The sequence below is a fragment of the Camellia sinensis genome, chromosome 1 (assembly GCF_055761805.1).
Source record: "Camellia sinensis isolate YWXY chromosome 1, ASM5576180v1, whole genome shotgun sequence".
Lineage (NCBI taxonomy): Eukaryota > Viridiplantae > Streptophyta > Magnoliopsida > Ericales > Theaceae > Camellia > Camellia sinensis.
The window spans coordinates 3,002,499-3,024,572 of record NC_138961.1 but is presented as its reverse complement, the minus strand read 5'-3'; the positions used below and the strand labels follow the sequence as shown (position 1 = coordinate 3,024,572).

The following is a 22,074-nucleotide window of genomic DNA, read 5'->3' as shown; positions in this document are numbered from 1 at the left end:
ATGAAAGGCCAGACTCGTTTTGGAGTCAAAGGCAAGTTAGCACCGAGATACGTCGGACCATACGAGATCATTGAGAAAATCAATCCGGTGGCGTATCAAGTTGCGCTTCCTCCTGAAATGGAGCATATGCATAACGTCTTCCACATTTCTATGTTAAGAGATTATCTCCGGGATCCCTTCCATGTGATTGAGCCTACTCGGATAGTGTTGAGTGATGACTACACTTACGAGGAACGGCCCATACAGATTGTAAACCGACGAATCAAGAAACTGAGGAACAAGGAGATCCCGTTAGTGAAAGTTGACTGGCAAAACCATGGTGGCGTGTATGCCACTTGGGAAAGGGAAGATGACATGGCCAAAAGATACCCTGAACTGTTTCCACTGAATCCTGTTTTCTTCTAGAATGAAGGTAACTCGAGTTTAGAGGACTAAACTCTTTATAAGGAGGGGAGACTGTAACAACCCTCATACTGTTTACCGATTAATGACTGCTTGATTACCGATAATCACCGATTACTGCTAAACGGAACTGATAATGACTGATAACTGACTGAAATTGGAAACCGAATTGATTGAGTATATGTTAGTTAAATTGCATTCTATCTGTTTGCCTGTATGATTATCTGTTCATGCTTATATGTTTAAACTGCTAATTGAAGGCCTTATCGGCGACCAAATTAGAAACCGATTGATGTTCCATGACCCTCATAATTAATGTGATTTTATGGTATATTTATCTGAAAACTGATTAGGTATGATTAAATTAGATTAAATTAAGCTAATTAAAGAGTTTGCCATATTTACCATTTTACCACATGAGTGGCCCACTCAATACACTACTTGAGTCATCTTTGATTCTCATTACACTCACATAACACATTTTCATCAGTCCTTGTGTTGCCTCTAACCGACCTAGAAGAGAGTTAGAGAGAGAGAGAGAATTGTTCTTGTTGTTTTAGCTTGAGAATCTTGAAGAATTGAAGGAGTTTTTGTACATTTGAGCTTCCCTATCCTAAATACAAGACTAAAGGTAGCTCCATTGTCTTCTTGTTCATGTTTTGAGTTGATTCTTGCATGGTTCATGTTAATTTGTAGAGCTAAGTCCTGATTTGGTTCATTAATGGTGGATTGAAGCTCAATCTTTGCATGCATGTTAGTATTGTTGGATTTTGAGTTGAGTTCATGGCAAAATGTTACATGCATGTTCATGTCTTGAGTGTAGTCCATGATTTCATCATGTTTTGAAAAGAATTGGCTCTTTAGAGCATCAAATCGAAGCTTTGAAATGGTTTGAATTCATGCATGTTTGCATGTTCATCGTGTGCTTGGAAAAAAATGGTTTAAATTGAGTTTGAATTAAACGCCCTTGGGCTTTGATTTCTTAAAATTGAGCTTTGAAACGTGATATTCTATGTGTTTATAAATGTTTTCCAGAAAATGGGCCCAAGAGGATTGGTTTTGATGCTTTTGAGCTTGGTTTTGAACCTGGAGCTCGAATCTGAGATTTCCAGATTTCAGTAGTCCGCTCGAGCGGGGGAAGTGCCGCTCGAGCGGGAAAATCGAGCTCCCAGCATCTTGCACTGTTTTACAGTCTGCTCGAGCGGAGGATTGGGCGCTCGAGCGGAGTCATGTCCCAAGCTCGAGCGGGCGTCGAGCGGGGATTTCACCCATCCAGTACTTTTACAGTACGCTCGAGCGGGAAAGTTTACGCTCGAGCGTGTACCTTTGTTTGCCTGTACGCTCGAGCGGGGAAACCTACGCTCGAGCGGGACTCTGTTTCTCTGAAAATCCTGAAAATGTTTTCTAAGTGTATTTTTGCATCCTCATCCCATCCTAGGCATTCTTAGGCCTAGTTTAAGACATTTAGATGAGGATATCGTTGTAGAACACACCAAGGCAAATTAGGGATTAAGTTATGATATTTCCCAACTGTGTAGCTTAGTGTGTGTTCAATCTGTTAACTGTGTAGGGTTGGCAACTGGGGAGACACGCTCTAGCATACTGTAGCCCAGAACTCTGTGAGTAACGATTGTGTAAAGATATGTTCACAAATGATTATTTTCTGAACAACTGAACTGTACTATTTTCTGAACTGATTACTGTTAACTGAATGAATGTATGTCCTTTATTTCTGAACTGTACTGTGGCATCCTTAGCACCTACTGTTTACTGTTACTGTTACTGTTACAGAGATCTCTGTCGGTTCCCTCGTGGAACCACTACTGTTTACTGACTGATGGCCATCATTACTGTTCGGTCTTTCAAGACCTACTGTTACTGTTATGCTAATGGATGTACCACATATGACTGTTTACTGTACTGAACGACTGAAATACTGATTGAATTGAACTGTTTTCATTACTGTAAGGACATTCATTCTAAACCCCTTTACGCTTTATGTTATTCACTGGGCTTTAGCTCACTGCTCATATATATATGTAGGTGTTCAGGCACCAGACCGCAGCTAGAGGCGTCAGGGTTACTCCAGTTTTGTCAAGCCAGCCTTTGTGCCTCACTGCGAGGTTCTGAGTTGCCATGCTATGGCTTGGGGGTGTTTTGTTTGTTTTTCCCCCCTTCTGTACTGTTTTACTATTCTGTATAGACCGAGTGTTACTGTACTGTCATCTAGGGTCGAGTCCCTACTCTGAATGATTGTAAATATTGTGTATACTGTTCTGTACTGTTTATGTATAAATGTATGAAAAATCTTTTTGGCATACAGACTGTCACAGCTCAATGGACACTATTTATTTACTGTATTGGCTTCCGCCAGGCCCTGTACTCTGTTTTACTGTATTACTGTTCTACAGGCCTTCGGTAATCTCGGATTACTGGCCGGTTACGGTGCTAAACCCATAGGGCCGGGTTTGGGTCGTGACACTTCTACATCGGTCCGACATGACCCCATAAACTGTCTTCTACAACGGTCTGACACGACCACACAGTGTCTGCTACATCGGTCCGACATGACCTCATAAACTGTCTCGACATTGATCCCGGTCAGCTTCTACAACGGTCCGACATGACCCCATAAACTGTCTTCTACATCGGTCTGACACCGCCATCCAGTGTCCTCTACACCGTTATGACACCACCATACAGTGTCCTCTACATGGTTATGACACCCCCATACAGTGTCCTCTACAACGTTATGACACCACCATCCAGTGTCTTCACCAATGGTCTGACACGACCATACAGTGTCTCTTATCCTCTTTTATTTTTATGTATTTTCTTGTTTTGTTACTCTCTCCAAACTCAAGTTGGCTAGTTCCTATCCCCCTTGAGTTTGCGGGGGGCTGTTAAAACCTATCACCTACTTCACCCAACCTATCACCTACTTCACCCACTTAAACCTACTCCACTAAACCTAACCCACTACACCACTACCACCTCACCTACTCCACTCAACCTAACCCACTACACCACTACCACCTCACCTACTCCACTAAACCTAACCCACTACACCACTACCACCTCCACTTCACCTACTCCTTACCTACTATACACTCACCCTCTTCTATATATAGGAATCATGAATCATTGTAATAAATATAACATTAATCAATATTACATCAATAATACAATTCTCTATTTCTCTTTATACATTCAATTTCAACACTTATTTCCTATTCTACCTTAATTCCTATTCTAATATAATTCCTATTCTAACACAAGCCAACTCAAAATTTGGAAAACGAGTGAAGGGATATCATATCACTCTACAAAAGCAATTGTCAATCCTTGATTAAGAAATAAGGATGCAATTATAATTAGGATGATGTCATCCTGATGTAAATGCCCAATAGTTTGAACAAAACATCACACATACGGTCTATCAGGGCAAAATAAAATGTTTAAAAACAGTTCAGGGGCAATATGCCAGCATTGCACCTGCCATAGCATGTGACATGACAAGCCTTTGATACATTAATGAGTTGAATGATAATTGTACTAGAAAACAGAAGGAAATTTTGGGCAATTCATGAGATTTTGGTAGGGGGATCTTGTGGGAGAAGATTTACTTCATGTTTCCCATTAAAGCAAGAAGGTTAAAAATTGGTCTATTGCATGACAAAATAGTGGGTGCATTTTTTTGTTGCTGATAAAAAAATAAAAATAAAAATAAAAGAGAGATTACTGGGTGCATTTTCATTAGGGGTGCAACTCAGGCGGGTTCGAGCAGGTTGGGAGGCTGTCCAAGCGTACCCCAAGTTGTACTGAGACCTGCCCAGGCCCGCCCAAACCCGAATTGTAACCCGAGATTGCCTGCCCAAGCCCAACCTGAGTTAAACCTGAATTGCCCAAATTATAAATGAATTTCAAATTTTTTTTTTTTGTGTGTGCAGCTGCATTATTAAATTATTAAAATTTGATTCTATTTACATTTTTTTTTAATAGAAAATCATTAATACCATCAAAACAAATAATTTATATAATGTAAGAGGGATGCCGCTATAGTAGTCTTTACAATTTATAAATGAAAATTTAAAAAAATACGATTTTATGTTATTTGTATATATAATATATATTCAATATGATTTAATAATCTAAATTACTTTAATATCATGTAATGGTTAATAATTTATATATATATTTTATATTTTATATATCTATATATGTATAATTCGGGTTTCGGGTTGCTCGGATTGTTTGACTTCTTTGCCCAAGCCCGTCCAAATTTAATTCGGACTTCTGAATTTTTGCCCAAACCCGTACTGAATTTGAAAATATCTTGTCCAAGCCCTAAAAAAATTCGGTCTGGGTTCGGGTTGCTCGGGTTGGGCCCGCCCAAGTTGCACCCCTAATTTTCATAACCATGCAGCAAAAGTCCCATGGACCAAAAGATTCACATACAGCCCACTGATAACACCCTGACTATACTAGTACTCCACCCTTTCATAGAGCTTCCTGAGGTTCAAAATGTTCATGGTAATTGAAATACCAACTTTTCATATCTTGAAATCCTACTCCTAATAAAAATAGGGAAACCTAGCAGCATACAAACACTTAAAAGAGTTTTTCTGAGGTTCAGAATTTTCTTTAAGTTGTATTGTTTCTTTTATTCCTTTTTTCATCTATGTTTAAAGCTATTTATGTAGATTGGTTATTTTTATTTTGGCTAGTTGAGTGAGCAAACATGGCAGATTTCTGTATGTCAGATCAGTGATTCATATTTTGGTCAAGTTCAATAGTCAGTGAACTTTTTTTGCTCAAATTGTAGACATAGTTACCTTATAACAAACTATGTCAAATAAAGAAAGTAGCAACGCACCAGAGATGAGTTACAGTAGGGCCATTGATACGTCGCTCAGGCCTAGAAAAGCGTTGCATATCAGCTGCTAGCTGCATTAGAGTAGTTTGTCCTGGTGAGAACTTAAAGACAGGTTTGAACATTGACAACAGATAATGGAAATAAAGAAATAAGAGCTTGTACTTTAGATGCAGCTGATACTTGCCAACGCTGAATGTCACGCAGTCGACTCATTTCCAGGTCTAGAACTCGATAAGTTTCTAGATATAAGTCAGCCTGGCTTTGCTTCATGGAATCTGGAAGCTGCCACGTTATGTATACTCTTATATTCACAAATTTACATAACAAAAGAGAACGTAAAAAAAAAAAACTTAGGGGCAGTAAATTTTCCTTATCTCATAAATTAAGTTCATGTAATTTGCAACATTAGTAACCATCCACATATATATGATTTTCAAAAAGCTTAATCAAAAGCCTACAACCACAAAACAAAACAAAACAAAAAAAAATAAAAGAAAGAATATCACAAAGTCTTTCACACACCACATCCACTTATAGTATCAATTCACCAAACAAATGGGAGTAGATTTGACTCAATTTACAAGCAGAAATAACTAATCCCGACAAAGTGCGCACACAGTATGATATTTCACGTTGATGTGGGAAAATCCAAACCTGCAGTAATGCTTAAATCATTCATTTAACATTGTTTGTGAAAGTACACCTTCCAATATTCCTTCTTGTCAGAGTGCAAGAGCATCATGTTTACAAGTCTCATATTCCAAGCAAATATCAGGAGCAAGGATATTAAAGCAGCAAAATTGATGATGCCGCAGGGAGCAAGCCTTGGCAAATCTACCGTCAGTTAAGTCCTAAAGACCTTCAAGTCCAAGCACAAACATTGCGTTTGCCACTACAAACTACATTAAGGCAATCGGTCCATGCCATCAAACATGAGAACATGGAATAAGAAAATTTTGTATAGCAGGAATCAGTCCAGACAAGATGTTGCCAACTAAAAAAAGGTTGTCGGTTTAGGTTTTATATAAGGTTACTGGAATTTTAAGAGTCGAGCTGCTGGAATTTCTGGGCAGTAACTTTTTTCGTGTAATTGTGCATTAGGGAGAACACTTATAGCTTAGAGAGAGGGTTCAACTTAGGGCTAGATTATGGATATGCAGGCTTAGAGATTCAAAAACTAGATAACATACCAGCTGATTGAGATTAAAACTAAATTCTGAGAGAAAATAATCAAAAGAAAAAAGAAGAAATAGTAAAACCAAAGAATCTGAGATTTTCAATGAATTTGTTTAGAAAGAATTAAGAGTTCTTTCTTCCACCCTCTTTCTTTATAAACAAAGAAAAATGCATTGTTCCAAAACAGGGCAAACGAAGAAATAACCAGGACTTCTTTACCAGGAGTTGATTTCTGAGTTGTGGGAAAAGCAATCAGAAATGGACATTTTAGTTTTTTAATTTGTCAACAACCAAACCCCACTCTTGATGATTGATAACAGGAAGATGCTCAATAACTAGTGTGGCATGCAACAAAAGTGCAAGAGATGGTGGACCGTTTACATGTGTAAAGCTATATACCTATTTAAAGAGTATAATATCAACAACTTAAGCATTGCACCACAAGATGAAAACAAAACAACGCCCAATTAGTACACATTAATTTGTTTTTGGGAGGAGAAAGATCGGGTACACACCTAACCATTGGCATAGTGCACAAAGTGGTTGCCCCGAGACTTGAACCCATAACCTCAAAGAGGTTGCACCACAAGATGAAACTTGAAAAAAAATAAACCAAATGACAAAATAATGCCCTAAAATTGGAGATTGGCATAGCTAAAGCTGGATTAACCTGAGGAAGTGCTTTGACACAACTTCGGTATGTATAGAGCACTGATGTCATATCCTTCCCCTCTTGAATAAGGGTGTTCTGCACAGGGTTCCAGTGTTAAACCATTAAAATAAATAACTAAATTATAAAGCAAGTAAATAAAATCAAATGTAATAAATTTTAGGAAAAACCAATAAATGTTTTCATATATTCAAAAAAAGAAAATCAAAACCCAATTTATATAATATATAATGTCTGCAATTGAGGAGAAATAGCTACTCAAGGAAATGGTCTCATATTTTAGAGTAGGGGAGAGCACAAGATATAAAAGGGAGAATCTCATACCAGCTGATTTAGAGCCTTTGTATCTTCTGATAAAGATAGGCGGTATGCGGAAACATCAGTATATTCTACAAAAGAAAGGCATACCTAATATTATCAAATGTGTTTTGAGAGAGGGAGAGAGGACCAATATCAACCTTCAACCTCATAACCACAGCTTGAATTTATTTAGTTGACTAGAAGTACACGTGTCATTCAAATGGTTGCAAAGATTCTATTCTGTTATATAATTAGATCTTGTTATATGATTGCATTGGAATCAAGAAGAAAAAAGAAAACTTTTTTACCATAAAAAATTTTAAATTGTATGACTACATTATTCATATTGGACTGTACAGGTTGGAGATGAATAACGATAGGATGGGGAAACCAATCCCAAAAGTGCATATTGCTCAAAGAATCCACATTTCCCTTACCCTTTGAGTGATTGCCATCAGTATCAATGACTAACATCGCAACTACCCCAAACATTTTTATATTCCAGAAACACGCTTCCAAAAAGAAAGAAAATAAACAAACAAACAAAGATTAAAACAAAAGAATATTATAAGACCGTCATAAGTAGCTCAACGTTCAAATGAATTTCTGTTCATATTTTCAGCAAATAGTTCAGTTATCATGAACAGGCAGAGGATGCTCAATAAAAAATAAACATAATAAAGTTACATATACATACAATTAGTGAAGTGCAGAGCCTGCAAGATTGATGAATAAATGTGTCTCACAATCAAAATTGATCCCAATATACATGAACAAATGCATACCAATTGGACTATTCGTTGAACCTCTTTCAGTTGACACCCAAACTCCTGGACCTTGAACTTCAGGTTGTTCATCCTACAAATTTTTAAGCAAAAAATATAAATTTAAGTATACAATGCTTCAAAATACAAAGAAAACTTAATAGACAGAAACCAAATCCTTCTTAATGTTACAAAAATAAATTCCACTGGCATTCTCATAATTAAGCACTATATATGCAAAAGAATGCTCTACCTTTTGACTTATAATTCTAAAAATTTAGGTTGGTTGAGCAACAAGACAAAAAAATTGACATGTGTACTTTCTGAGTTAGAAAAGGCAAGTACATATTTATCACTCACTTTGAAAGAGTAGTAGTGAACAAAGGGGCAATGAAACTAGTGCTCAATTTTCTTAGGTCTTCGGTTCAAGACTGAAATTTTAGCCTAGTTGACACTGTGTTACACGGTATTAACACCTATGGGCTTTTTCGCACTTTGGACTCATTTAGTATAATCAAGAGTTATTGAGAGAGAAGAGAACCCCAATTAATTCTCTCTACTCTTTTGCCAGCACAATGTTGTTCTCTTCTCTTTTCTCCTTTAATTTTGTTTCTTCTTCTTCTATAAATCTAACTTGGTACCATAGCTAAGGTAGGGGGAGGTCTTGGGTTCAAATCTCTCCAATTGCATTCTTTTATCACTCCTTTTCATTCTCTCTTGAAAAACCCAATTTGAACACCCATGTAAAACCACAATGAATTGACCCAGTACAGCAGATTACAAACGCACATAACATGATTATGTATGAACATAAATGTAAATCTATTGTGAAGGCACACTACTATTAAGACATTACTCATATGAATATCATTTAAAGAAGAGAAAACAAAAACAAAAAAACCCAAAATTTGAATCCTATAAACCACAATGGGTTGATCCTGTAAAGAGAATTACAAAGATATATGAGGTCCTGTGTTAATTGTCAATAGATCTTGAATTTACCTCCAACGAGAAAGTAGATAAAGCTGCAATAGCTTCTTCAACAGGAACAGCCATTGAAATCGCTCTACTTCAAAGTTGTCCCCAATTCAATCTGTTGAGAGTGTGAACCATCAATCTTCAGTGCTTTTAGTTGAAATTCAAACAACGCTGTATTTGCATTACGAGTTCCATGAACGATTACACAAACTCTCTTCGAAGTTCAAAGAAAATGGAGAGACAGAGATAGATCCGAAGATTACATTGAGCTGTGCTTTCGAAAATGTTCATATAGCTGTTGTATTCAATTATTCCGGTTTTTTCTCCGGTTTTTCTTAACTTTATTTTCACTACTTCTCTTCTTTTTCTTTTTCTTTTTCTTTTTTTGAAAAAAAAAAAAAAAAAGACCAAAGAGTCCACCTTTTTTTTTTGTCTTATTTTGTTTTTTTTGTTTTTTCTCAACATTTAAATTACATTACTTGACTTAAATTCAGTTTTTGAATTTATCAAACAATTAAAAATATGTATATATATCAAATATTTCATTATGAATCAACATAGTTTTTTCTCCCTTTTTTTTCTTTTATTAGATGCTAAGTTATCGGCCATCATAATATATTTATAGAGTTTTAAGTTTTTAAATTATAGGGCAAATCACTTTATTTTTGTGATGTACGTTAGAAGCAATTTATCTCTTAATATTTAAAAATAATCACATAATTCTTTATAATTTTTTGACCAAAGAGTACTGTCAATATTTTTATCTAAGTTAACGAAATGTAAGGGGAGGCTCTATTTACACACCACTTTCTCTCTCAAGGCAAATCACTTCTAAAGACACATCAAAAATAATTTACAAAAATAAATATTTTTCTCATCACACATCACAAATTTATATATTTACCCTTACTCACACACCAACCCACAACAATATACACACAAAGTTCCATCTTTGCCCCCACACAGCCACACACCCCACACCCACGATATTCCCTCCATTCTCTATTCACACCGGTGAACACCATTGCTGAAAACACTTATCAAGACGTCGTCGGTGGTGTTGCTCAACACAGTTGGAACTTCACATTGGAGATTTATTAGGTGAGTTATTATTTATTTTAGGGTTTTATGCACTTATCTCCATTGGCATGAAGTTTGTATTTGAGTGAATCGTATTTGAGTGAATCATTCGACACTGGTTGTTCGGAGCCTAAATTCGTTCGGCAGTTGATATTCGGACAACACAATTTTGTACGGGTGTTGACTGTTGAACATGTTCGGTTGTAGATTGCCGAACATGTGCATTATGTTCGAACAGATACTGACGAACATTTTTTTTTTTTCTTTCCTGTTTGATTTGTCATGTCTATAAACATTGTGTATAAGTGTTGGTTAGAAGTTAGGTCAAGATGCGTGGCCCCTAACAGGCACTGATAAAAACATCATATACGAGTTGGCTTTGTTGCATCAGTTTTGACATAATTGCGTATACGTGTATGTTGTATAAGTTGCTTAATTTGTGTTATGCTTTTTTTTATTTATGTTAGATTGGGGATTTTAAGATCTGGGTGTCAGATTTATGAGTTTGATATGAGATTGTTTTGGGTCTTAGTTTTTAGTGTGAATTTAAGTGTTATGGTCAAGAAAACTTTTGCTTAATTAGCGTCTTTGTGTAGTTTTTGTCTCCGCAATCTCAAGTGGTATTGGACGACCCTGCCGGATGTAATCCACAATCTCATGGCACACGGTAACCCGTGTGTTTGTCGAACAACACATCCACATACTGAAGCATCAATGCCAACATCATTCGCTCGCTTACTCTCCGCTAAGACATGATCTAATGCAGTAATAGAGATATTGCCTCAGAGCTCTCTAAAATAAGATGGTTTGAACTGGTGTTGTACAATGGTTAAACTCTTCTCAAACGATGCCTTAATATCAACATGCTGCAACTCAAGCAAACTATGGATCTTGGTCCAAGAACACTCAAAATTTACTTGGTTAGAACCAAGTTGCCGTTTTCAATTTTGCATGTGCACTTTTAGCCCTGTGTACAATGGAAACAATTAAAATAATCAAGTTTAAATAATCAAAGTCATAATGCGTAATAGTGTAAGGTAGACAAATATATATTACTTATTGGTTGTAACATTCCCGAAGTGCATACAACTATCTGTCCATACGGCAACAAACTTATCCTTATATGGAATTAACCAACTTTGTGACACATATTGCACTGCCTCGGGATATGTATCAAAATCTGCAAATAGCCTAGCAAGATGTTCATTGTATTCAAGCTCAGTTGAGGAGAGTACTAAGAAATTTCATAAAGAGATAAACTTGTCCCATTCCTCCTTACTCTTAAACATTTTCTTGCATTTCGCCAGTACATTTCTACTAATATGCCATCTGCATAGTAAATGTCGAGATGTAGAAAATACCCTATCAGTAGCATTCATCAAAACAAGCTCCCTGTCCGTGACAATCACCTCAGGAATAGCAATGTCATCCAAGAGACTACGCAATGTAGTTAACACCCAAACGTGGTTATCAATCCGCTCAAATTGGAGATACGCACAGGCTACGGAGAATGACATATCAGTGGATGTCACTCCAACTATCTTAAGAAGAGGAAGACGATATCGATTTGTCTTATATGTGCAGTCTATGATCAACACCTTTGGAAATGAACGGAGCAAATCTAAACTGACAGGATGTGCCCAAAACAAGTCTGTGACAGTCATCGTGTTATTGGCACACCTATGTCGCTCAATGTAATTATGCTTTTCTAACTCACGCAACAAATGTTGCATTTGTGATCTCCCAGCTTTCTCAATAACATTATTCTTATGAAGTACATTGTAAATGGTTTTCATAGTGGTTACATTCAAAGCATCTTTTCGTTTCAATGTAACCAAAATCTCTTTCGGTCTAACCATGCTTTTGGACATATCCACTAATAATGATGTTTCCTCTTCAGATAATCTCCCTGCAAATGAATGTCCTTCAAAATGTTTAGCAGGAGCATGGTTATGCATTCAAAATGCTACATCTACCATCCAATCATTATCAGCCATCAACTTACGAGCCCTTAACTCAAAGGGACACCCGCATTTCTTTGTACTCGTTATCTTCACAATTTTTTTGCTCGAATCACCTCCTTCTAATTTCTTATGAGCACGGTATTGACCACTTCTCTCACAGGCAAGAAAGATCCTTGGTGTCCTATGACCACTACCATAGTCTGATGTCTTGATGACAATTACAAACCCATTTTTCCTTCCAACATCCCGTACCCAACCAAGTAATTCTTCTTTGCTCTTGAAACCTACAAGTCAAATTCAACAAAGTCATTAAACATCCGAAAAGAAAAAGAAAAAAATACTAATTTTCGACATGAGACTACCTTATTAGTAATAAATTGACTCGTGTAGTCAACAAGACCCCCAGATCCAACATTACTGCATTCCACGGATGCACCGTTCTGAAAAAAAAAATAAAAAAATAAAAAAAAATTATAAATGTTTAGCAGTACAAAGTTGAATTAAATGAAATTACTCGATTTTTGTTAACCGAATATACGAATAAAGTTCGACTGTAGTATATTGAACAAAGGCATTTTGTTCGATCATAGTATGTTGAACAAATGCATTTTGTTCAATGCTTGATTGTAGTTAGACGAACAAATACAAATTGCCCAGTTGTAATAAGTCGAACAAATACAAATTGTCCAGTTGTAATAAGTTGAACAATGATATAATATCCACCTCTGGTTAACCGAACTGTACCAACTATTTACCACTCAGCAAGTAGACGAAAACGAAAACAAAAACAACAAAAAAATAATCCCTTCCTTGCTCCATTGTTGCGAATCAAAGTTGCCATATGCATCCTTCATTGAATCCATTCAAAATTTTCAATAATACTATATTTTTGATTATTTGTTGAAGAGTTTTTCGTTTTAGTATTGGTTTTAGGGTTTTTGTATTCTTGACAAAGAAGATACGTAAGGAACAAATTTAAAATTGATGATTTATATTATATTCATTATTGTCATTTATGGTAAATACACAAATGGTGTGTATCATAACGTATCCTCTATAGTCATTTCACTTAAGGTTAAAATTTTAATAAAAAAAAATCAATTAATAATTTACCTTGAGAAAAAAATTGGTGCGTAAATAGAGCCACCCAAATGTGAGACCCACACGTCTAAAAAAAAGAGAGTATGTGAATTTTTATCCCTCATTCACCTTCAAATTTACAAAAAAAAATACCATTATTCTCTCTTCTACTTTCTTTCTTTTGTTTCTCTCTCTATCCACTCTCCCTTATCTTTCCCATAACGTCCCTTTCCTCGTCCTTTTACCTCGTCAAACCTACCTCGCCCACTCTCCCCAACCTAAACTGCTGATCCACGCAAATTTGCCATCAAGAGTAACATATATACAATCTGTATATATATATATATATTCTTGGGCTACACCTCCAAATGCATATATATAATTTGTATTTTTATTTTCACACATTTTTTAACATAATCTCATATTAACTAGTTAAATTACATATTAATTCAAATATCCCTAATTTATAATCTAATGTATAAATTTTTAACATAATTACTTGTTTAATTTCATTTATAATTACAAATATATACCTGTTATATATCAGGCTTTAACAAATGGTGGTGATTAAAAATATATATAAACATATACGTAATAGATAGGGCCATCAATGAGATTGTTTCTAGGGGCTTTTCTCAAAATAAGTTAAAATAGCAACTTATTTTCTAAACTAGGCCTAGTTTTGACGGAATTCTCAAAATAAGCTAAAACATTATTACAAATCACGCTTTCACCATATTTCTGCCCCTGTTTTCTAAACTAAGCTAAAACGTTTTCTAAACTAGGCTTAGTTTGGACGGAAATGTGTTTTGAGTCTGAAATAGAAGACGATCGGAGGAGGTGTTGGGTGTAAGGGTGGCTGGGATGCAGTGTGTATATATGTTTGCAGGTTTAATTTAAAATAGAGGGGAGAAAGAAGACGAGAGCATTAAAGTTGATTTATATACTGTTTTTGGTCTAGAAATCACAAGGAGTTATATGATTATTTTTAAATGTCAATGAATAAACCGTACTTGACTCAAACTATCGGAAATAAATTGAAGTTTGCTCTAAATTATATTATTGTATTTATATTATTTTTTTAAGTAACATAATTTTTTTTTATGTTATCTAAAAATACATAGATCAATACTAAAAGGTCAATAAAAAAAATAACAAAAAGTTTCCTAACAACGCCCTAATGCCTACCCATCCTACTTAAATATATAGTGCCGTTTTGGCAACCTTCCCAAAACGCAGCTTTTTGAGAGCTTTCTCAAAACGCCAAACACACACAAAACGCAAAAAATCCCATTTGGGAAGACCCAAGAACGCAGCACCCAAATTTACCAAATTACTCTCTTGAACATTTTAATTAATTAATTCAAAAATAAAAAAGTAAGGATATTTTGGTCATTTTAGAGTGATGTGGCACTTTTAAAAAATATTAAACCAAAAAATAAAAAAGTCAATTTTTTACCAACTTAAAGTCAAAATGCTTGGTAAAAAGCCACTTTTAATTTGTTAAATGGAACACTGATTTTGTTCATTCATATTTTAAAATATGAATTTTAAATTTAAATTTATCATCTAAAAATTAAAAAAAAAAATTAAATATATATTTAAGAAGGAAGAAAAAATTGTACCGACGGATGTGTGCGCCACCCCCATGTTTGTAGAAAGTTGACTTTACTGAGAAAATATAGAAAGAAAAAGCGTTATTGCAATGGATTTTGCGACCAGTGGACCTCATGATTGCTTGAACCATAATGACACCAATTAAAATGGTTTGATAACTTCTTCTTAAAGATCAATCTTGAATAACTTTTGTCTGCAAACATCACCAATTAATTGGGTATGTAAGAACTTTTGTGCTTTTAATATCTTTAACATTGCTGAATTCAATAATTATTGATCAAATGCCCTTTCCCAACCAGAAAATTATGTGGATTTTTCAATCTCACAACTACATTATTTTGGGCACTAATTTAAGAAAATAATTAAGTAAATATCATTACTCTAATTTAATTTGAAAAAGTAAAATTCTTTTCATACCCATCACAAACATTGAAGACATAACGTATAAAGAAATCTGTGTACTTTTGAGAGAGAAATGTGAAAAGAATGGAAGTCCAAACTCAGAAACTCTCAATATAGTCTAAGTAGGTAGCTCATATTCTTTTTTTTTATTCAAAAAAATAGATATACAGATAGACTACTTCAACATATCCGTTAAGGAATATTGCTTTTTAGTACTTAACCCAACTGCACCTATGTCAAGAGTAAAACTTAGGCCCACTGCAACTACGTCGAGATTGAAACTTAGACTTATTTTGAGAAGATAGTAAAAAATAACTTTTTGACTTTTAACCAAGCTTTTAACTTTTTTAGACAAATGATTTGAAAAGTTAATAAAAAGTTACTTATGACTTTTTTTTTAAATATTTGTTTATGATGTCAAAGCATAATAAAATGACCAAACTATTCCCATTTATTTAAAATATTTACTTCACTTCCCATTTATTTAAAATATTTACAACTTCACTCATGTAACACATTTTTGACACATGAGAGGTAAAATTGTAATTTTATCATTGGCTAAATAACAACTTCCCAAATGAAAAAAAAGACAAAAAAACCAACTTTTAACTTTTGCTACTAACCTAAAAAAGTGGCCAAAAGCCATGTTGCCAAAACACCCCTTAGCCACCTACATACTCCAGGCGCTAAAGAATATGTTTAATCCCAACAAGAGGCTATGGAAACTCGAACACAAACCTTGAGCAAAGAATTCAAAACTCTTACCTACTAAACCAAAGGTAGTTCATATTCAACAGAACAATGAACCCATTAAAAGAAAGACCTCTGGAAGCTATCAGGCTTCTCGTGGAGCCAACCACGCGATCAGGTTTGGAAGAATTGTAACATCAATTTCAATTGTATTTCAACATAGCGCGGAGACAACCATGTGATCAGGTTTGGAAGATGAGACAACTACATTACATTTTCCGGGTTGGGCACGACAGCTATTCTTTTCTGCCAACCTGGGAAAAAAATGATGTTATGGCGGCTTAAAACCAATCGAATCTTTGATCCGGCCGGCTTGTTGGAACGGATCATAACGTCAATTTCGATTTTATTTCAACATTGCGTCCAAGGCAATACAATCAGGTTTGGATGTTGTGATTTGATCATGATATTGGGCCAATCGATTAGGGTTTCACAATCAGAATTGACAGCCGATGCCTGCTAATTTTTCAATCTAAAAGTTTTTATCGATCAAAACATCAAACTAACTTTATAGTATGTCACAAGAAATATCAAATTGAACACTTTTAACTAAAAAGACAACAGATTCAAAAATCACATGAAAATATTAGGGAATTGCACAAAATTCATAAAGATCCCTAAGACGTATGGCTCTCCTCTGCAGCTGCTTCAAAGGTCTCACCAGCCACAAGGTCCGGAACCTGGTCGTCGTCATCTTCTTGCGCAGCAGTTGCACCGGCACCAGGTGCCTGCTTCTGGAACTGCTCTGCCAGCTTCCTCAAGTTGTCCAAGTTATCGGGCCCTGAAAGGAGGAAATCCAGTGAGTAAACACATTAAGGAGAATCTTTTCAGTGTTAAGAATAATCAGATCCATTTAATATAAAAGAAAATGATATTATAAGAAAGACAACTGCACATACCCAATTGGTTAATAATTCCAGGGAGAATGTCTTGCAACTCTGGGGAGAAGGAAAAAAATAAAGGTTCAATTAGAATCCAGTTAGTCTAATAATTGAGAACTAGAAGAGATAATTGAATAGCTCAAGGACAAGCAATAATATATGCCTCTACTAGCAAACATAACCAGGTGGAAGGGTCAAAAGAGAGGAGAAACAAATATATTGAATTTTCAGTTCATCCCAAGGATGTCAAATTTAAAGAATTTGCAGGCCCTTCTTAAGGTGCTGGACATTTCTATCTTTTCCTGGCCCAGATACTTGATGTGGACTCTTCAGATTGGTGGGGCTTTAAGCTTTGATTCTTCAAATGGAGGGATAACCTAAACCCTTTGTAACTCAAATATAATCTAAAGCTTCCAGTGCAGTCAAGACTCTTGCTCAGGCAATTACATTTCAGAGTACCAACATTCGTGAGATGCTTAACAAAAATGCAGACAATACGTATCACAGGCTGTTTTCTACGAGCAAGGATCCTCTAGAGTTTTTTTTCCCTAAAGTTTCCTAAAGTGGTGCATTGTGTGGTTGAGATTTAATGACAAGTCACATCAATTTTTCAGCATTAAATCTCAACCACACAATACACCACTTTAGGAAACTTTAGGAAAAAAACACTTTAGAGGATCCTTGGTGGTTTTCTACATATATGTAGGCAGGCCCACTGAACCAATCAAGTAGTTATTTATCACTTTTCCAGGCAACCCCAACCCCAATTCCCACACCGCCTTCCCTCCCTGCAGGCTAAAAAACAAAAGGAAAGAAAGGAAGGAATGCATTAACACGCAGCTATATCAATTCAGTTTGCCCCTCAAGTTTTGCAACCAAGGCAATGTTAGAAGTAGTTTTCACTGGATCATGTTTTCCTGCTTTATGATGCACTACTTGGGAACAAAGTACAGAAGACCTTATTTTCAAAAATGTTTTATTATAAATTTATAATCTATATTGCATGGACCCTTCTAAATGTGTGAGGTACCCATGTTAGGCACTCGACCTAAGATAAGCATCCAACATGTTTACTTGGTCATATGCACCTAAGAAGTATGCATTTACTATGTAACTATGCATAAGTCTCCTATTTTGTGCCATTGTGCATAAAACGCTCTATGTTAGTTTGTAAACACCAATTTGTTGTAAAAAAAAAATAAAAAATTAAAGTATTTAAGAAATATGAAATCTAGAAATACAATAGAAAACCACCACATTTACAGCTTGTCCTCTAAAATTCATTATTACCAAGCAGAGTACTTCCTTGGTTGGAAATCAAAGCTTTTATCCACAAACAAACAAACAAACCAAAGGGAAAGAGGAGAGAGATAAAAAGAGAGAAAAACTAACACTAGTGCACCAAGTTTGCCAAATTCTAATAATTGGAGAAGGGAGAGCTATCATAATTATATTCATGTAGAGAATAGTATTTCATTTTAACGACTAGACAGGGAGGAAAATATACTCTTTGTTTGAGGAGAACCACTAACAACCCAAGTGTTGGCTGCAATAGAAGCTTGAACTGAAATAAACAGCAAAGAAAAACAAAACCTATTAGTTACCTAGAAAAATAAGAAATGAAAAGACAAAATAAAAGGATTTACAACCATGGTTGGTGTTACCTTTGGGATTTATGAATTGGATAACCACATCATCCTTAAATATGTTGACTTCCTCAATTGCTGGTATGGCATTCACCCCTATTCTCTTCAGAGTGCTTTGAAGCCTTTTGTCATCTGTGGTGGTTGTCTTGTGGACAGCCTTCTTCTTCCTGTAATTGAAGACTTATGCGTTAAACCATTTAAAGAAAATAATAGGAAGCCCAGTGTCACCACATGATATGCCTAACATAAATGTAGGCTACAGTCCACCACAAGAGAGATTTTATCAAACATCCACAGGTCAGCCGAAAATATCAGCCATATTAAAAGGTACGGTAACAATACTTCTCTACACATCGCAAGCAATATCATCCACCACAGTCGACAATATATAAAAGAATCATCATAAAATTATGTGATCTGATTTGATGCGTGGTCCACACTCACATGCCTCAAACCAGTGATTAACATGAAATGTATATGATCAATAACCCATACAAAATGTGCCAGAGTATTGATGAGCAACTGTCAGAAAACCACCCCAATCAGGAATCAAAAACCTTAACCTTAGTTGTTGTGCCATCTGACTAAATATATAGGGCCTTTTGGTATTGTTTTCATTTTCAGTGTTTTTAGTTTTTGCTTACGTTTTCCATGTTTTTGGGAAACAAAAATTAATGAAAAGTTCAAAAAAACCCCAATATTTTTCATATCGTCTTATTGTTTGCATGAAGAGTGTGTTAGAAATTCAGAAAACAACTTAAAAGTGATTCCTAAAAAGGGTTTTTAAGGTAAATTATCCCGATAATAGTTTTGGATATAATTTGCCAAACAAGTTTTCAGTGTTGATACCAAATGTGGCCAGGGGCGGAGGCACTCAAGGGCCAGCGGGGCCACGTTCCCCCCTGGGTTTTTGGAATTTTTTTTTTTCAAACATAAAGAAAATATTTTAAATAAAAAAATTTATAAAAATATTATTTAAAGTGAAATGTCAATGACATTTTTAAAATTATGAGAATAATAATGGTTATTTTGATTGAAAGTAAAGAGAAGAGACTATGATAGGTTATATTATTATTTATAAAAATTTCAATATAATGGTGATGTCTATAATTATTGACATGCAAACATAATTAACCTCAATGAAGATATATGAAATTTATTGGATTATTACGTATATTTGACATGTAGAGTTTGTCCTCCATATGTTTTTTTCCATTGATAAGTAAAATGACCACTATATAAATTATAATCAAGTAACATATTTTCAATTATAAAAAAAAATAAAAAATTACAATACGTCATAACTAATATCAAAATGAGTCATAACTAGTATTAGCCAAAATAACAACCACAAGAAGTTATAACTAAATTATATCTAACACTATAATGTGTCATAACTAAAGACCACGAAGATCATAATTACGACATATGACACTTTTTTTTTATGGTGTTTTATAGAATTTCTCTACTAAAATATATTATTTCTATCTCAACTTATCTTCTTTTTTAATTTTCCAATTTACCTATAAATAGTTACTCCCCAATATTTATATAAAATTTAATCTCAAATCCTATAATTTAAAATTCACATTTATCCAAATGGACTCTTAATATTTAAGTTTAGTAATATCTCATTGTTGTTTGTTATAAAATTAAAAAAAAAAATTGCTTGGTTAGAGTTTTCTAAAAATACTTTTCAGAAAATCCTACTTTCTAGTTTTTCGTTTTTTTTTAAAATTTATTTTTACTGAATTTTTTTAATATTTTAAGTAATTTTTTTTTAAATTTTTAGACATATCTAACATAAATATACCTAAAAAGTAAAAAATTTGTGAAAAAATCTTTTAAAAATTCACTAAATACCAAAATACAAAAAAATATATGAAAATTTTGTACATTATTTGTATTTTTATGTATTTATTAATTTTTTAAAATATTTTTTTACAATTTTTTTACTTTTTAAATACATCTAAGTAAAATGCATCTAAAAAAGTAAAAAAAAAAAAATTTTAAATTTTAAAAATATTCACTAAAAACAAAAAAACACGAAAACCAAAAAATTCAATTCTCAAAAAACTCAAACTAAACAAACTGATGTTATCATTAATTTGTGCCCCCTATCATTAATTTGTGCCCCCTCTCCATCAAATTCCTGGCTACACCACTGAATGTGACTATAATGTTTTATCAAGTGCCAAACGAACTGTAAAAGTGCAGAATAGATCACTTGTTGCAGATACAACTGAGCTGAGCATGTACTAATTTTTTACATTTTTAAATCTAATTTAAGTTGAAATATAATGTAGATATTGAAGGCTCAATGCAAATTTTTAACCCTTCAATAAGTTGCTCAAATAAGAAAGAATCAACAATAAATTGAACACATAAACAAACCTTCTCATGCTACCCTTGCCACCGGTGCGGACAGCACCGGCCATCTTCATAAGCTTCTCTACATTCATCTGCCATAAATAAAGAACACTAAGAAATAAGAAGTGGATAACAATCTCTACACTCAAATCATCAGCCTTTTAACTTTGCCACATTCAACAGTATCAAGTCACAACCCAATTCATAAATTAAAATATTCTATTCTATTCTAATAGACAACAAATGGGTGAAACAAATATTATTAGCTGAATGTTTTTGTTTTTTGTTTTGTTAGATGACAACTGAAGCAAAATACACTAGTTCTGCTCTCAGTATGGCCACATATGAGTAGTAGACAAACTATACATCTATATATCTAAATATATACAGAAATCCATATAAAAACCTCAAATTCTTGTTCATCTATATGTGATAGAACCCATGTCTTGAAACATCAGATCTGATCTAACACTCAAGCACAATCAGACCATCACATACATATATACACCAAACATAGAGAGAGAGAGAGAGAGAGAGGGAGAGAGAGAGAGAGGGAGGGTTAAAGGTATTTACCTCTTGGGAGCTTTCGAGTAGAGCTATGGAGGCAAAGAGAAGAGGGTGAGAGACCCGTGGGTTGCAACAAATGGATAACGTACAAACCCTAGTTCAGCCTCCATTTTATAGTAGGAGTATGCGGTGGACAAAATTAACTAGGCAGTAGTGTGTTGGTAATTCACACTAAGGTTTTAGGGATTTTAGGTTGGTTTCTCAATTATACATTTTAATTAAAAAGTTAAAAAAATTATCATAATTTGTCATATTATTCTTTTTATTTTTTTGTATATTTTTTTATAAAAAATTATTAAAATAATTCGTTCCCAAACGAGACCTTAGTACTATTATATGTGTATATTAGGCGGGTCAGGTCAGTTTTATCTTATCAGGTACTACTATTTTACTAGATCGTGCCCGATAGTTTTTTTTTAATACTTTTTTTCGAGTTTAGGAATAGGATATTTTAATAATTTTTTTTTTGTTAAAATAAGAGATAAAAAAGTAGTATATTTGGGATTTTTTTGGAAAAAAAAGGGTTAAAAATAGAGAAAAAATAAAATCTT

At 34.3% G+C, this 22,074-nt stretch overlaps 3 protein-coding genes across 3 annotated transcripts in view; all 3 read right to left on the bottom strand.

Annotated features, from left to right (window-relative positions):
- PIR121 (transcription activator) overlaps positions 1-9,523 on the bottom strand; it is a 58,166-nt gene extending 48,643 nt beyond the window's left edge. Inside the window, exons 1-6 of the mRNA XM_082870496.1 lie at positions 9,191-9,523; positions 8,210-8,282; positions 7,449-7,513; positions 7,125-7,202; positions 5,441-5,560; positions 5,279-5,349 (exon numbers count right to left, since the gene is read on the bottom strand). Of these exons, the coding sequence (XP_082726622.1) occupies positions 5,279-5,349; positions 5,441-5,560; positions 7,125-7,202; positions 7,449-7,513; positions 8,210-8,282; positions 9,191-9,244 (461 nt within the window). The 5' untranslated portion in view covers positions 9,245-9,523. The remainder of the gene's footprint in view (positions 1-5,278; positions 5,350-5,440; positions 5,561-7,124; positions 7,203-7,448; positions 7,514-8,209; positions 8,283-9,190) is intronic.
- Positions 9,524-11,490: 1,967 nt separating this feature from the next.
- On the bottom strand, positions 11,491-13,029 carry LOC114258247 (PKS-NRPS hybrid synthetase cheA-like). Its single transcript, XM_082902979.1, has 3 exons — positions 12,966-13,029; positions 12,252-12,494; positions 11,491-12,155 (listed from the first exon to the last, which is right to left on the bottom strand). Exons 1-3 carry the CDS (start codon positions 13,027-13,029, stop codon positions 11,491-11,493), a joined length of 972 nt encoding a protein of 323 aa, XP_082759105.1.
- Positions 13,030-16,522: 3,493 nt separating this feature from the next.
- On the bottom strand, positions 16,523-21,693 carry LOC114258308 (nascent polypeptide-associated complex subunit beta). The gene is made up of 6 exons (XM_028198261.2): positions 21,530-21,693; positions 20,981-21,048; positions 18,605-18,753; positions 18,448-18,504; positions 16,959-16,997; positions 16,523-16,840 (listed from the first exon to the last, which is right to left on the bottom strand). Exons 2-6 carry the CDS (start codon positions 21,046-21,048, stop codon positions 16,677-16,679), a joined length of 477 nt encoding a protein of 158 aa, XP_028054062.1. The 5' UTR covers positions 21,530-21,693; the 3' UTR covers positions 16,523-16,676.
- Positions 21,694-22,074: the final 381 nt, after the last annotated feature.

Excerpts from the sequence above, each read along its gene's own strand:
- LOC114258247 (XM_082902979.1), bottom strand. The coding sequence starts at position 13,029 with ATGGAGCAAGGAAGGGATTATTTTTTTGTTGTTTTTGTTTTCGTTTTC. Across the intron at positions 12,495-12,965 it reads TTTCGTCTACTTGCTGAGTG|GTTTCAAGAGCAAAGAAGAA; the intron begins GTAAATAGTTGG and ends TTTGACTTGTAG. Across the intron at positions 12,156-12,251 it reads TCCCTTTGAGTTAAGGGCTC|GGAGATTATCTGAAGAGGAA; the intron begins GTAAGTTGATGG and ends ATTCATTTGCAG.
- LOC114258308 (XM_028198261.2), bottom strand. The coding sequence starts at position 21,048 with ATGAATGTAGAGAAGCTTATGAAGATGGCCGGTGCTGTCCGCACCGGT. Across the intron at positions 18,754-20,980 it reads GGCAAGGGTAGCATGAGAAG|GAAGAAGAAGGCTGTCCACA; the intron begins GTTTGTTTATGT and ends CTTCAATTACAG. Across the intron at positions 16,841-16,958 it reads TGGAATTATTAACCAATTGG|GGCCCGATAACTTGGACAAC; the intron begins GTATGTGCAGTT and ends TCCTCCTTTCAG.